The sequence below is a fragment of the Ambystoma mexicanum genome, chromosome 10 (assembly GCF_040938575.1).
Source record: "Ambystoma mexicanum isolate Mex_15411 chromosome 10, UKY_AmexF1_1, whole genome shotgun sequence".
NCBI classification, from domain to species: Eukaryota; Metazoa; Chordata; class Amphibia; order Caudata; family Ambystomatidae; genus Ambystoma; species Ambystoma mexicanum.
In genome coordinates this window covers 897159857-897177128 of record NC_090932.1, presented here as the reverse complement: position 1 = coordinate 897177128, position 17272 = coordinate 897159857, and the positions used below count along the sequence as shown (strand labels likewise).

General features: G+C 45.1%; 1 protein-coding gene across 1 annotated transcript in view; it reads right to left on the bottom strand.

The window, feature by feature from the left end:
* Window positions 1–17272, bottom strand: part of MCCC1 (methylcrotonyl-CoA carboxylase subunit 1) — a 577485-nt gene that overhangs the window by 267689 nt on the left and 292524 nt on the right. Inside the window, exon 15 of the mRNA XM_069618652.1 lies at window positions 2794–2843. Within this exon, the coding sequence (XP_069474753.1) occupies window positions 2794–2843 (50 nt within the window). The remainder of the gene's footprint in view (window positions 1–2793; window positions 2844–17272) is intronic.

Here is a 17272-nt window from a genome sequence, read left to right as displayed (position 1 = left end):
TGAACTGAGATCCAGATGGGAAAGTAGATTTGGGGCTGCCAATTGCTGATAAGGAGTGGGACACGGCCCTGGCGTTCCTGAAAGAAGTGTCCAGAAACACCAGATTTCGGCTAATTCAACTGAATGTGCTGTACTGTGCATACCTAACCCCACTTAGAATGGCTCATTTCAATAAGCAAGCTCGCCCTGAATGCACATGGTGCAACGTAGAAAAGGCAGATTTGTTACACATGTTCTGGGAATGCACCAGGGTGCAGTGTCTTTGGTCGCAAGTGAAGGGAACTTGTAAGACGGCAGGAATGTCCCGAAATACCGGATCTCCTAAAGAATGCCTTTTGGGAACATATCCTAGACTGGCTCAGATTAAGCATACTGTGAAACTTATGGACATGTCGTGTGTTTTAACCAAACAAACTATTGCAATGGCGTGGCAACTAACAAAAGGTCCACAGTATAGTGCATGGTATAGCGAAATGGAACGCTGGGTGGAAGCCGAAACCAGGGCCTGGGATGATAGCGTCCCTAAGTCATCTGATGGCATGAGCGAGGCTCTACATGCCTGGAAAGCCTTGACATGGAGCATGTTTCATCTTTCTGATGATAAACCCCCTTGAACACACTCTAACATCGGAGACTGGGACTTCGCACCAAATGCCTTATTTGAACTTGACACCCTCCCGGCTTTCGATTCAACCCTTCTCCCTCCCATCCCTCAACTCTTTCGCTTCCCTGCTGCACCCTTCCCACTCATAGTAATCTGAAGCAGTATACCACACGGAGACAGTTAGAGTTTGGTTGTTAGGTTTGTTTTGTTTATTGTTGATTGGAATAATACATGGCAATGTAAGCTATGAAATGTTCTGAAATGTATGTGATTCAAAGAAATGCCAAAAAAGAAATTAAAAAATAAGCATTTGGTCTGCCCTGCCACGCTGGGATGAGCAAACCAATCACTGTCCGCACTTCTTTAATAGCAATCAGCAATGGAAGCAGATGAGCACATCATCACCGGTGCCAAAATAACTGAAGGGGAAGAAAGGGGCTGAAACAACGAAGGAAGAAGACAAGGGCTTGAAGATAAGATGGGAGGTGAAGAAGGCCTGATCATCGTGGAGCGTTGGGGAATAGGTAGAGAAAGATAGAGAGAGATTACAGTGAGGAGGAGATATGAATCCAGTCCAGGGGACAGAGGAGGTGTCTACAGGCACTCTGTGGTTAAGGCCCAGTGCTGAAAAGAATTAGTCAGCCAACAGAAACCCTGGATTTTAAACTCACTATACCTCGGCCCACAGAGTTCTGGAGGCACTTACACAGGTTTGGAGGATCATCAACCCACGGCTCCTTGAATTCAGACAACTGAAAAGGACCACCTGGCAGACCAAATACGAAGCAGGTGTCGACAGAGCAAACTTACAGCCAAGACCAGAAAGAAGTGCAGGGGGCACTTCAAGCCCCAAAGATTGCGTGCACCTTTCGCTTGACCGCCAGGAGGCAGAGCCCACGGTAAGAGGCACGGGCTGACGGACTACGGTTGCTAAGCAAGCAGAAATTGTTATCTTTTGGGCCCTTTGTTTTTCCCCATTCTTACAGTCAGTCCACCCTAAACCCGTGGCATACATCTGTTGTAAAATAAACCTTTTCAACCCTGTCTTGAGATGTCTATTGAGCCATTGCCTGCGCTAATACACAATGTTCCTGAGTACATGCGATAAGTTATCAAAAAAAGAAAATGTAAATTAGCAATCAATAAAAGGACCTTGTGCGAGCTGGATGGGCTTGTCTTGACCTTTGCTATTCACTTTGGATGGGACATTGCACTTATTTGGATTAAGCTTAGTTTGCACGTATTTTTAGACCTAGTAACTCCACCAAGCATGAGGGTACAGAAAACAGAATATGTTGGGGCAGGGTGGTGGGAACACGTAATTGGGACAGTACTAGATAGCACACTGTACAGTTTATTTAAATGCATTTGCAATTTGAAGCATGTGTTAAAAATTATTCACAACACCGCCAGCTCCATAAAATTAACATTGAAAAAAGGAAATTGTGAAATGGAACCACTAGTTTGTAGTGGAGAGTGCAGAGAAAAACAAAGTATAGGAATATACACATTTACAATAGCCAGGAAGCCATTTTAAAGTAAGATTTTCGTTCTTTCCTACTGCACGCGTAGCTTTAAAATGTGGTTTCTGCAATATGATTTATTGGGAAGTAAGGAATGAAGGAAAGAAAAAAGATAGGGGGGGACGTTTCCCAAAAAGGTCTGTAGAAAAGCAAAAAAACAAGAGAATTGCTCAAAAACAGGCAAGGTCAGTATCCTGAAAAGTTCACAAAACAAAGGCCAAGACAAACTCAATCCAAAAATATATCAATCTAAAAGCATCTAAAACAAATCTAATTTTGGCTAGGAGGAAGCTCATATGTGGAGGAGAAAGGGTAACGGGGACCACAGAGGAGGATTTATGTGGCAATCTCACTTTGCACAAATCCAAATTCGATAAAGGGTCTGGCAGCCACACATTGCCACTATGGTGTGGAAGAAGAAATACATTTGTATTTAACAATTCATTGAAACCATGTGGTACCTGTAAGTAAAATATATGTACAGGTTCTGACCTGCAATAAAGCACACATTTCCAATTCAAGTGCTACTTGATCTAGCAAAACTTACATATGAAAGTCTACATCGCTTTATAAAACAATCTCCACAAAATGTGCTGAGTCAATGAGCTTCCCAAAAAACGTCAGTTCATTGGCAATCTGACAACAGTGAACTATGTCCTTGTTTACCTGCATGGTGTATGACCCATCTTGGTTGTAGTTGATCCCGATTTCCACTTCTGTTAAAAAAGAATAAAATACAAAAAAAAGGTAAGCAATGCTGATCAGGGTGGTCGTTAAGGAACTAACCAATGACAAGAGAAAGCTAAGAGGTGCTACCAGAAAAAGCAACACTGTTTTGTCTCAAAAGCGTATTTGTTACCACAAAATTGCTAAATTACATCAGGTAGCTTATCATTGAAATGCCTCATAGTCTGTAGTTGAGCTTGTGCAATGCCAAGAAGCAAGCTTTCATTTTATAAAAATGGGCAAAGGGTAGAGAAGTGTAGATGCACTTACAAGGATTTTTTTCTTACCAGCAATTTGAGACAGAAATGATAATATAGGTTGTGTCCAAAATCCGGATCCACAGTTATATATAATCCAGTCTGCCCGAACTTCTCCAACCCTATGACAGTACCCAGAGGTATGCATTATACTTCACTTCCTTTGTTCTGCAGCAGCAAACACACTGTCCAAAATAAACTACTTATCCAAGAAGCAGAAGACCTACGACTTGTATGTCGTTTCTGGAAATAGTTTGTAGTTTGATAGTCTTTCTTTTTTTTTTATTGTAACAATTAGTTATTTACACAACTTTAATTACAAAAATGTTATGAGCAAGTTCTTCATTGATTTCTCCAAACAGCGAACTTGATGCCTTATCAATCGAATTGATCATCATCACATTTTTTTGTTTAGAACTCCTCCAAATTAAAATTCATTTGAGCAAGGTGCAGCTTCTAAAATATTTTCAAGAAAATCCACCACAGCACAAGTCAATCTGACATTATTTCCAGCTATTAATGTATACCACAGATTTTCAGTTTGTTGGCAAGTCGATATTAGATGCTGAAGAAAAAATGATCGCTGGGTAGACACCAAGCTACATTCAGTGATTAAATGTTTAAGCGATTCTGATGCATTTTTGCAAAACCTGCATCTAGAATCTGTTGTGTCTTTTAGGTGTCTCAGGTACATCATCTCTTTTGTTTGATAGATATTAAGTCCTAGTCTTAGGAATTTATTTCGATAAGGTCTTCATGGAAATCTTAATAGATATTTGGGCAACTTATCCAAGTTATTACATGTTAAACCCAGGTTGAGCGGAGTTGGCATCGCCTCACGCATTTCGCTATTTTTTATCCGCAGCCATCGACTGAACTTCTTTTTTGCAATTTGTGGGGTTTCTTAAACTGTTGCTCATGAAATGTCAGTAATTGCTAACAGTTTTTTTATTTTCGTTGCCCAAATAGCTAAGATTCCTACATATGGTTGGGTTTATAGTCAAAATGTCGAAAAAAAAATGTCGACACGCAAAAAAGTCGAAAAAAAAATGTCGAAAACAATAATGTCGACATCCTATACATAGAATGGAGGAAGTCAATTTTTCGAAAAAAAAATGTCGACAAAAAAAATGGTCGATTATCATAGACAATAACCCGAAATAATTATTGGGGGGGGTCCCCCCCCCCAACCCCCCCAACCTCACCCTACATCACGAACCATCCCAGCACCCCCTCCCCTTCCCTTCGTCCGTAATCACCCACTTGTCTGTTACACTAGATAAAGATAGGTTACGAAATGGTTAACACACTAGATGAATTTCCTGAGTAAAGCACCTTGTTTTTAATAGCAGGAAACCAGTAACGGCTGTGGAAAACCGTCATTACCTGACAGAACATCTCTTGAGAGGTTACTTCGGGCAATTGATAACACTTCTTTCGTTCTTATAACAGGAGAAAAGGTAAGACGCACTACCATAATAAAAAATAACGTGTACAATAACACAAATAGTATAAAATACCACAAAAAAATTAATTTTATGTGTTGTTTCAGGTGATAAAATGGAAAACAAAGTAGAATTTATAGAAAGCCAAAAGGGAGGAAAGCAGTTGATTTGGAATGGATACATATTCTATAAAGAGCTTCAGCGAAAAGAGAGAATTTACTGGCGCTGCACAGAATATGCGAAAAATAAATGTACAGCCCGCGCAGTAACAGTGGGAACAGAAGTAAAGGGAAATGCTGAACACAATCATATGCCTGATCAGACAAATATAATAATCAGGAAAACATTAACGGAACTAAAAAGAAAAGCAATAGAACATGAGGGGGAAACTAGTGGATCTGTACTCAGAGAAGTTTGTGGCCAATTACCAACGCATGTAACAGCGCAATTACCAGCTGAAAAATTAATGCAGCGCACTATTAACCGAGCCAAACATACTAATGAGAACCTACCCCCTCCACCTACATCCTTTGAAAATATAACTATTCCGGATATTTTTAAGGTTACAGCACGAGGAGAAAATTTTTACTGTGGCTCAATTGGAGTAAACAATGACAAAATCTTGGTGTTCGCTACCGCACAAAACTTTCAACATCTAAGTCAAAGCAAAAATTGGCAGAGTGACGCCACTTTTAAGGTATGCCCTCACCCGTTTTTTCAATTTTATACAGTACATGGAACAATCAATGACAAAATTTTACCACTTATTTACTTTTTGATGCCAAAAAAAACAGAGGACGCATACAAAATCATATACAATAAAATTAAGGAAACTACACCAGATTCGCAACCAGAGACAATAATCATGGATTATGAAACAGCACAAATCAAGGGTTTTTCTAGCGTGTACAAAGAAACTAGAATAAAAGGCTGTTTTTTTCATTTCACACAAAGTGTTTGGAGAAAAATACAGAAATTAGGTTTGGGATCAAAATATACGGAGGACAGTTACTTTCAGATTAACGTTAAGAAACTTTTTGCATTGGCTTTTGTACCGGAAAATCATGTTATTATTTATTACGAACATTTAATTGAAAGTCTGTACTATAAAAATCATGAGGATGAATTAACAAATTTACTGGACTACTTCGAAAATACCTGGATAGGGCAATTAACTAGGAGTGGCAACAGACGCAGACCAAAATACGCAATTGAATTGTGGAACTGCTACCAGTCTACCATGGAAAAACAACCAAGAACAAATAACGCGTTGGAAGGCTGGCATAGCCGCATAAATAAAAATGTCAACACCCTTAATCCAAATTTATGGCATTTCTTAAGAGACTTAAAATTAGAGGAACACCACCAGGAATTTAGAATTTCACAAACAATTTCTTTGGCAAATCAAGCACCGAAAACAAAAAAATACAGAGACTATGATAATAAATTAGTGCACCTAGTACAGGCATTCACAATAGAGAACAAGGACATTTACTTAGATTCTATTGCATTTAACTTGAAATGTTAAAAAGAACACTTACAGTTGATGGTCGTCAAGAATCCGTGTTGCAAAAAGGTGAAAAATCCCCAAAAAAAAACCATAAATCCAGGTGCAAAGGGAGATTGCATTAACCATGAAAAAGTGCCAATTCCATGATAAAATCCACAGCTCGAGTAAAAAAAGGTATCCAAAGTCCACGTAAAGTATCCAAAATCCACATTAATCCGAGATCCATACTTCTGTTCCATGTAAACTCTCTGCTCCATGAAAAAAAGACTTCCAGGAAAGCCGTATCCGAAAAAAATGGAAACATCCAGGAACGCAAAATCCAACATCCTTACGGCAAAATCCATGGAATCCAAGAAGACCCAGTCCATCCGATGAAAAACCAAGAAAAAAATGATGAAATACCCAAAAAAAAAAAACAATCCAAGGAACGAACGGACGAGGACGCGACCGCGGTAGAAACGAGACGATAGTGAGCTTTAAAAATGGCGCTCACGTTTACGTTGTACTACGTACCGTACGTAGAAAGTTAAAACAAATATAAGTTAATAATTGTATACATACATTTTTAGCTCGCTAGCGCCATCTAATGGTTGTTTAGTATATAACATGTTGAACTGCATTATAAAAAGATATTGCATTTAATTATTTATTTATCTGAAAAGAAGCATTGTTGTTTATTTATTTATTTAATACAATACGTTGGTATTACCTATATATTTAAATATTACCTATACATAATAAACATAAAGATGAAAGTAAATTACTGTCTGAATTGTTTATTTTATATAGAATGTATTTATGTATTTATTTATGAGTCGAAAAATTAATGTCGAAAATATATTATGTCGACATTTTTGTATGTCGACATTATAGCTTTTCGACATTAATTTGTCGACATTTTGACTGTCGACATTATTGATGTCGACATTATGACTGCACACCATATGGTTGTTCACCAGATTCTTTTAGTATTGCGTAAGCCGGTGCGACACTGTTCAGGTTCATTTTTCGCAAGAGGGCTATAGATTTCCATAGAATCAGGCCGACTAATGGCTCTAAGCCCAGTTCATGCCTTAATGCCACCATAGACACGTACCTTGGTAGCGCCAAGACTCCTCTCCAAAATTGACCTTCTAGGGCTGCCCAAATATGGTTGTCAATGTTCAAGCCTGCCTCCGCCCCATATGTCAGAGCTGGGATGACTTTCTGACGATAAAACGTCATAATAGGGATCAGAGTAAATTTGCCGTATTCATTATTCAGCCGTTTACCTTGTAGAGTGAATGCTGACATTCGCTGCTTCAAGTCTACAATCCAGGCCTGTTCTCTGATTGATTTATTTATATGGACTCCCAAGTATCGTAGTCTTTCTATTGCAAATGTCTCATAGCCAAAAGTCCCATTATGATCCATCTTCCTGTCATGGGCACCTTCTCACTCTTTGTTGCCTGTTCAGCTGATAAGTACACTATATCATGTTTTGATCTTTTATTTTGCTAAGTGATTCCTGACAAGATTCATACCACCTAGAAAGAGCCCAGCACACAGTACCCGGGTCCTGCCGAACTGTATGCATCAACACACCAGTAAAGCGATCTTGCATTTTCCCTCTCTTCCCACTACCGCAACGCACCCCCTCCCTTTCAGATGCATCAGGGTCTGGAGAACATTCAAATGGTAGCGGTATGTGGTATGAATCCCTATAAAATAAGAGAACATACTGCATGCTCACTAGCAGACTTGCACTTGTTGCTTGTTTTTGGGTATGTGCAAATATTTATGGACGTGTGAACTGTGCTAGTTTTTCTTTCATTTCAAAAATTGGCACCTGCCCAGAGTCTTTCCCTTGAGGAATCGTCCCACATTGTAGGACTAAGTCATGGTGACGTGTCTAGATGTGTGCATGCGCAATTCGTCCAATGGCTGATCTATTCCTCCAACATTAGGACCAAAGGGAAGGCAGAAGTTGTAGAGTGCATGTGCAATGCCATCCAGCAGCTGTCCTTTGTGATGTAGTAGGAAGGATTCCAAAAGGAGCCTACTTGTGCTTCCGCTGCTCTTGTATGCTTTTGGCTGGCAGATCAGATGACTTCAAGGGTAACACATTGAAGGAGCAAAGCTCATCATTGTTATTGAGGGGCAACCTCTACTCCTATGATGACCAGCTTTATTAACTGGCACAGCCAGACGCTGACCCAATTTCTATATCCCTCAGCTCCAATGGTTAGCAGGACTACTCTCTCAATCAGGGCCGTATTATCCAAGTGCAAGACAGAGGTTCATGACCCCTCATCAACACTGCTCCATCTTTGCCAGCAAAGAAGAAATGTTAGAGGAAAAAGGAGGAGCTTGAGCTCTGCAAGGATTTTGAAAAGTAAAGATAATGATGAAGAGTACCAACCAGAAAAGGGTACTGTTGGGAGAAGGGTACTGTTAGGAAATGACACATATGGGCCCTGGCCATCAGTTATAAAAGGGTCTTGCGCAAATCAATGGACCAGACGGGAAGATACAGTGTTGGATGTGCTAAGGCCAGTCCAGAAGAGGCTAGATGCAATGCAGGAACATGGTTGAGTAAGCACCCAAAGGCTTCTAGGGAGAAGGTGTTCTCCTCCTCAGGCGAGAGAGGCCACTGCACTGGGAGGAGTCCCTAGTGGCCCTTTGAGGGAAGTTCTAAAGAAAGAAAGAAAGAGCGAGGATTCCAAGATGGCCGCCGTGTAGCGGAGGCACGCTCCGCTTACCTCCGTCCGAGCGGGAAGGAATAAAGGAGTAAACATAGCAATATTAGAGCCAAAACCTTCAAAAGCTGCAGCCGCCGACGTCGGAAGCTGAACCCCTGGAGAGGTGACAGAGGCTACAACGCTACAGCTAGTACGCGACAGAGAGGCCCCTAGCAATGGCGGTCTGTGGCGTGGGAAGCGGCCCTGAAGGCAGTACACTGCAGAAGTCATTGGACCACAGCACTAGGGCCGGACACTCGTCGCGGTGCCGCGGAGCCCCACGGAGTAAAGCAGAGTGAGGAATTGGAGAGGAGCAGAGCCTCGAGAGACCAGCGCTGACCTGCATCGGGGGCGACCGCAGGGACCGGAACACCCATCTCCGCTTGCTCTGGGCGGGCTGGGGGAGGCACTGGGCCCCGACGCAGGCCCACCTCATAGCCGCCCCTGCCGGTGCACAGACTGACTCCAGCGGTGGGAGTGTGTGGCGGAGGTCCCCGATCGGATCACCCGCCTATTAGTGGAGGCGGAGCCGGATCTGGACCACGTGGGTGCCACCCTGTAACATAAGGTCCCTGTATTCCACGGCTGGGGGGCGCAGAGGAGCCTCGACTATAAAAGGCCCCGGTCAGGGGGTGGAGCGGTCTGGCGCCCCTGGACCCCGGACTGCGCAAGAAAGAGGGCAAAGATTGGGACACTTGCTGCTGGGCCTTCAGAGTGATGGACATTTAGCACCGGACAGAGCTGCAGTGCCCCCCGGGAGACCTCTCTGCCACGGGTGAGAGTCTCGAGCGTTTGAGTGGGGCTGGACCGGGGGTACCGCGCTACCATCACATTGTGGGCCCCCCACTGAGTGACACCCCATCATCAGAAGCTACGCAACCAGCGGCCACCATTAGCAGGGCTACACAGCCCGCAGCGGACCAGGCAGTGGACGAGCCCAACGGAACAGCCAGGCACGGTAAGCGGGGTTGAGGCAGGGTGTGGCGGGGGGAGCAGGCTCTAGCATCTCCCCCGGGGGACGCCCCAAACCTAGGTGGCGGCCACGCACACTGGAGCACAGTGGCGCTCTGTCTCCCCGGACTGGCCCGGCACCAGTAGCGGGGCCCTGAGAGCAGACGTGCCCTCTGTCGGTTCCCACCCTGGCATGCCCCCCCTAGGGGAACATACATAATCAAAGAGGGGGTCTGAGTGGCATAGAGTGCCCCCGCCCGTAGCAAGCGACAATAGCAGGCAACTTAAACCTTGCGGAGGGCGCACAGTGGGAGCAAACGGCGCGGCCTTCCTGTCCGCTGAGCGCCACAAATAGCGACAAGGTCAACTGCATAAGCCTACGGTGAGCGCAAGGGACTAACGCAAGGCCCACTGCTGACTGCCCCCATGATACAGGGGCTGCTGTGAGGAAGCGCTGAAGGCGTCCATGGTCTGGACACTCGAGCCCCCAGGAGGTGACGCACCTCTCAACGGCCATAACAGGAGTCACTAAGAGCTTGTCCCAGACTGACCCCGTTACATCTATTAAAGTACCGGTACCTACGGGCCCAACAAGGGTCCAAACCCACTCGCCTGTATTGCCGGGGCCCTCCCTCCTGCTGCCGGTACAGGCACAGATGCCAAGAATCAAGCCCAAGGACGCCCGGTCAAGAGCCAACAGCACGCAGAAATCAGGAGAAGGGCAGCTGGAACACTGCTCGAGACGCTTACGGACGGGGGAACCTCAGGACGAACCGACAGCTGGGGACCACTACACCCAGAAGCCTGCAGAAGCACCCACTAAGATGACACTGAATAAAGAGGAGCTCCAGGAATGGCTAAAAGTAATGGAGAGCCGTATGATGGTTTCCCTGCAGGACCAATTGGGGAAAATAAGGGACAAACTGCGCTCATCCCTGCAGGAAGTAAAACGAGACATTACAGACCTAGGTGAGAGGGTGGACACAGCGGAGGCAGGGCTCTCAGAAATGGCTGAAGACTCCAAGCAGACAAGTGTACTCCTGGAACAGATTGCTAAAGCAACGCACAACCTGGAACTCCAGGCAGAGGATCTGGAGAACAGGTCCTGCAGGTCCAACATACGAGTGAAAGGCTTGGCAGAGTCAATTGGGGACAAGGATCTGAAAGAGACAATGCAAACCTGCTTCAGTAGCCTACTGCCCGGCACCCAACCAGAGGATATACTCATAGAAAGAGTGCACAGAGTTGGCCCGCACAAAAAAGACACAGGGTCCAGACCCAGGGAGGTGCTGCTGGCAATGACCTCCTACACGATGAAGGAAGAAATCCTCTGTGCAGCGAGAAACTCACAACCGGTCACTATCAATGGTGCCCAGATTAACCTGTTTCAGGACCTGGCTCTGTCCACCCTCCACAAAAGAAAGCTGATGGGACAAGTCACAAGGGCACTAAGAGGCAAGGGGATTATCTACAGATGGGCATATCCCTTCGGCTTGCAGTTTACCTGGGAGAACAAACAGCAACACATCACTAACTGCAAGGAAGGAATGACTCTACTACACCTGGAGGAAGAGGAAATGCACCCGGGTCCATATCCTGCGTGCAGCCTCAGAAGCAGAAATCCCAGACAGTGGGAGTGGTCGTCCACCCCCACTAAGAAAAGGGGTGCGGAGGGGAAACGAGAAGCCTTCAACCCAAATGCCTGCAGTAACCTGGAGAACTAAAACATAAATATCTGAAGAGGCGCTGCACTCTGCGCTGGGGGGAACGAAGAATAAAGATGAGAACCATGGCGGAAGAGAACACTATTCTCGGACGGAGGGAAGAGATGAACCCCTTTGGAATCAATGCAGGACAGACATAGGTCCTGGCAGACCACAAGCGGGAGAAGAGGTGATACCCAGCACCCCAAAAGAGGTGCAGAGAAAGTTTGGAGGAACTTTGTTCTGAAGGGTACTAGGGGGGAGAGGAGAGGGAGGGGGGGACATGGGGGAGAGAGAGGGGAGGCAGGGGGAACCTGGGGGGGAAAGGAAAGTTACAAAGTTATCCACATTTTGGGAATGGCATGGACCAGTATGGGCAAGAACGAAAGAGAGAATCGATGGGAGAAAGCACGCCGGAAGGCAAGAGATCACGGACACAAATTAGATGGCTGAATCTAGTCTCACTTAATGTGCAAGGCCTACATTCGCCAGTCAAACGTCGATCTATCCGAACGAGGCTTATAGACTTGCAGGCTTCAATCGCCTTCCTAGAGGAAATGCACCTCCTTCCTGAAGATGAAAGAAGACTGAAATATAGGTCGTTCCCCCGCCAATACTTTGCTTCGGGTGGGAGGAAGACCAAAGGGGTCGCCAACTGATTGGGGCCTGAGTGATCTTTAAAAATCGGATGATACACAGTGACCCAGAGGGGAGATACCTAGTACTAAAGGGCATGATACAGGAACAATTATATATACTGATTGCTATCTACGCCCCGAATGAGCGACAGGCTGTATTCCTGAGGGATGTACTGTAAAATCTGGGGGGCTGGTGTGAGGGTCAGATAATAGTCAGAGCTGATTTTAACTGTGTCATTGACCCCGCATTGGATAAAACTCTTCCACCCACGGCAGCAGATGCAAGAAACAGGCAGGCGTTAGGAAAACTGTTTAGAGATCTGGGGGTGAGAGAGACTTGGAGGTTTTTTCATGGTCAACAGAGGGAATTCACCCACTTTTCAGCGGTCCATAAGGAGTACTCAAGGATCGACATGATGCTGGTGTCAACCACCCTGATCCCTTACATTGGCAGGGTGGAAATAGGGGTCCAATGCGTGTCAGACCACGCCCTAGTCTTGGTACAAATGGATCTGGCCAGAAACACCCATAAAAGCCGTAGGCCCTGGAGACTGAATGAGATGATCTTGAAGGACCAAGACCTTAGAACGCACATGGAGGAGACGATTCAAAATTACTTCCAAGAAAATGAGAACGGGGAGACAAACTGGGCGGTAATTTGGGATGCCGGGAAAGCGTTGGTCCGGGGTGAGTTTATCTCACTAGCGTCAGCGTATATGAGGGAGAAAGGGCTCATTAGAAAGAATCTGGAAACAGCCCTACACAAAGCAGAAACCCAACACAAGGCCAGGCAATTCCAAAAAACACTAAGAGCGGTCCGGAGAGAAAGAGCCCAATTAGAAGCACATGTAGCAGAGCGCACAGCACAAGCGTTACTCAACACCAAACAGACATACTATGTCCAGGGTAGCAAAGCAAACAGGTTCCTGGTGGCCAAATTTCGCAAACAAAAATCCCGTAATTATATAGTTCAATTAAAAGACGAAAAAGGGGAGCTATGCGCAACGGAGAGTGGGAAACTTGAGATAATGGAAAGATTCCATCAGGAACTGTTAGAAAGTGAACACCTAGACCATCAAACACAAAGAGAATACATTTCAAGGATCCCCCTCCATCAGCTTACAAAGGAGGATAACGTTGCTCTGCAAGCCCCCATATCAGCACAAGAAATTAGCGATGCCATAACAGCAATGCCCCTCAAAAAAGCCCCGGGCCTGGATGGACTCGGAAGCGGATACTACAAAACATTCCGCAACCAATTGATAGGCCCCCTAACAAAATTATTTAATCATATAAGAAACAGTGGCACAGTCACATCCCACACGGGAGACTCCACCACTATCCTAATACTCAAGCCGGTCAAAGACCCCACAGACTGCACCAGCTATTGGTCGATCTCCCTACTTAACACCGACACCAAGCTCTACGCTAAAGTCCTCGCAACTAGACTCGCGGCGGTCCTGCCCAAAATAATTCACACCGACCAAGCTGGGTTTATTAAAGGGAGACACCCAAGACAATATCAAGCGGCCAGTGGATATATTAGATCTGGGAAACAGGACAGGACAAAGGTTCTCCATAGCAGCCCTAGATGCCAGGAGAGCATTTGACAGCCTGGGCTGGAAATATCTGTAACTGGTGCTGCAGAAATTCGGATGCGACCCCAGTTTTAGCAGAATGGTCCTGGCAAACTTCGCCTCCCAAGTACGACGTTTATGGTTAATGGGAACCCCACGGCAAAAATCATAATACACAGTGGGACAAGACAAGGTTGTCCACTCTTGCTCTTAATTTCCGCCATGGCAATGGAGCCGACAGCTGAAATAATAAGACAAGATACTGCCATACAAGGGGTTAAAATGCGGGCGGACCACACATAAAATAGCACTGTATGCAGACGATATAATGCTGTCCCTGGGGGATCCTAAGAACACACTACCAAGAGCACTCAATGCCCTACAAGAATTTGCTAAGATATCCGGATTCACCATAAACTTTACTAAATCTAAGGCCCTGAACAGCACAGAGAAGGAAGAGATGGTTGAAGCCCTGGGGCCAAGATTTCCACTAACATGGGAGAGAGAATCAATAGAATATCTAGGGATCCAGTTAACAAAGAATTATAAAAACCTCTAGGGAGCAAACATAACACCACTGCTGAAACAACTGAGGGAGGACCTACATAGGTGGGACACTCAGGAACTATCCTGGTTTGCACGCATTGCAGCACTCAAAATGACCATGTTACCACGCCTGCTATATACGATAAGCTCGCTTCGAATGGAGGTCCGCCCCAAGGTAAGCAAAGCACTACAGGGTGACATGACCACCTTCATTTGGCACAATGCAAAAGCTAGACTACAACAAAGAGCCGTCTCCAAAATATATAAGCTGTTGGACAGTGCACAAGAGAGTGACACCTTCCCATATATGGACAACTGGGCAAAAGACATAGGCGACCCCATCACGGAGGAGGAGGAGTGGACGCAAATCTGGAAAAGAGTGCAGAAATCCTCCAAATGCACAGCCATTAGGGAGACCGCATTTAAGATTTGTTTCAGGTGGTATTTGACCCCCCAGAGGTTGCACAAAATGAACCCCAATTACCCACCTACATGCTGGAGAAACTGTGGAGGTAAAGGAGATCTATACCACATGTGGTGGTCCTGTCCCAAAGCGTCCATGTACTGGAAGGAAATCCTGGGCCACAAAGGAAATCACAGGGAAACAGCTGCCAGCACCACCTAAGGTCATACTTCTGGGTACAGCGGTCGAGGACATATATGCGGCATTCGGCAACAACGCAACGCTTATTACTCAGCTGTTGATGGCAGCAAAGATGACTATGGCACAAGCATGGAAAAACCCAGAAGGCCCAATAACAGCATGCTGGTGGGTGAGAACTTGGAATGCAATGGCAATGGAGAAGGTGGGTGCCCTAAAGGACAGCAAGTACCTGCAATTCAGGGCAACCTGGGACCCCTTCTTCGACTATGTCAGAGACAGAGAAGCATACTTTTTTAGACCAAACCTGTTGAGAGCGCTTCAAAACTGAGCTCTGACAAACTGAGCACAAACGCTTTGACTTGGTGTAGAAGCCATCTAACTAGAACACAAGGATCTCATTGGAAAGCCAAAAGACTGGTCCATGTCACTGGGGAACCGGGAGGGAGGAGGGGGACAGGGCACGGGTTGTTGAACGGTTGCAGATGACGTTAAGTTAATGTTTAAAACTATACCAAAAATTGTAAAACCAAAGGATAACATGCAGCCTTATCAAATGATATATGTTAAAAGTATTTAAATCTTTGGCCTATACGGTATCTGATTATGTTGATATTTGAATAAATAAAGTTGGTTAAAAAAAGACTCAGTGTCTTTTATCTCATCATAGTCATTAAGAGAATGTTTCCTGGCCTTCTACCATCAGTCCAAGAGGAACTAAATATAGGCACACCATCCTCCATCATTGAGCAACCAGTCATAATGCCGAAGGAAGACTCTTCTGAGTGGACTGGGGACCATACTCATTCAGATACTGAATAATAGGTTCCAAAATGCAGAAAAATAAGTGGATCCCCACTGCCCTGGTCCTCACACAGAAAGACCAGAAGCTTATATGTACAACCGGGGGGACATCCATCACCTGCTTTTATCCAAGCACACTCCTACACCTGTGTGGCAGAATATAGACGATTCTGATGCGAAATGCTATCGACAGAGAGATGCTTGCTAGCAAAACTCAAGGCAGAGGGCCCCACATCTTCCCCAGAGGGGAGAGCAAGTTGTGCGGCACTTTGATTCACACATACAGAACTTTCCTTCTAATAGCTTCAAGACTGCAGGATATACGTCGATAGCTCCTGGTAAGCTTGACAGATTAAGTTTCCGAATTTATCAGAACCTCTAACGAATATCACCCTTCTTAATCAGACAGACATTGGACACCGGAGAACCGGTGGATCCAAAAGTGTGCACTGGATGGGCAGAGAGGGCAGTTTGCCTTTTAGGGTAAACTAACAGTGCCATCTCTGACAACCACCAGAGGAACATCTTGTTAAAGAAAGACTCAAAGCTGGAGGAAATGGCCTCTATGAAGGCAGGCACGCAAGGCCAATTGCCTTCTTTTCAGGGACCCCATTTGCTAAAGATTGGAGTACATTTGTTAGTACCTACACAGATTTAGACAACCCCCAATCATCTAACTGCAAGGTCTTCAACACCAAAGGTTTTTGAGGGGCGACACTTGCCACGGATTGCTAGTCCAGCCAATTCCATAGAAGCACTAACAGCTTCCAAAGAAAAGGGGTAACATGCTACTGGGAGGTCCGACCTCAGGGTGTCTTCCCATACAGAGGGTGCGATGGGGGTTTCAGATGGATGGCAGACACCAGACAGACAGCCATAAAGCTAGTGGGAGACCTGGCTACTCGTTTCCAGTTATTAGAGGGCACCCAAAACTACTTTGTTCACAACTGCAAGTTAATATCAGAAAATGCATTTGTTTTGCAGACTGTCCAGGGTTTTCATCTTGAGACTTACAGTATCTCCATTCAAGGGGGACACCCTCCTTCCATATGATTTTTACATGGAGGAGTGGGATCTTGGGGACACATTGTGGATCTCGCTTGCAAAAAGGCAATACTAATGGTAGTCCTCCATCTTTAGTAATCCATTTGTGATTCAAACCAAAGAGAAAGTAAGGCTGGTAATACATTGAGAGACAAACAGTTTGACAGTGTATCACCACTACAAGACAAAAGGCCTTCATTTGCGCTGGGATCTCTTGCAAGAAGGGGATTGGCTTGCCCGTCTAGATTTGAAGAAGGAAGCCTACCTGAATCAACCGACATGCCACCGTCACAGCAGTTTAATTTGGTTTTGTAAGGGAGATCAGATGTGGGAATTTGTAGCTCTGACTTTTGGCTTGTACTCTACACTTCATTGATTCATCAAGTGGATGAAACCAATTGCAGCAGCACTCGAGGCTCTGGGAAACGTATGTAGACAACATGATAATAATGTCTCAGAGAACGCATATCTTGCACTCTCATGTGGAGATGCGGGTGTCACTCTTCTGCAAGGTCTGAATTTGATTATCAAATAGCATAAGTCAGAAATTGTGCAGTCACAGAAACTGGAATTCATAGGGTTGCAACTGCTGAATCTCAAGCATCAGGATAGCAAGAAATATT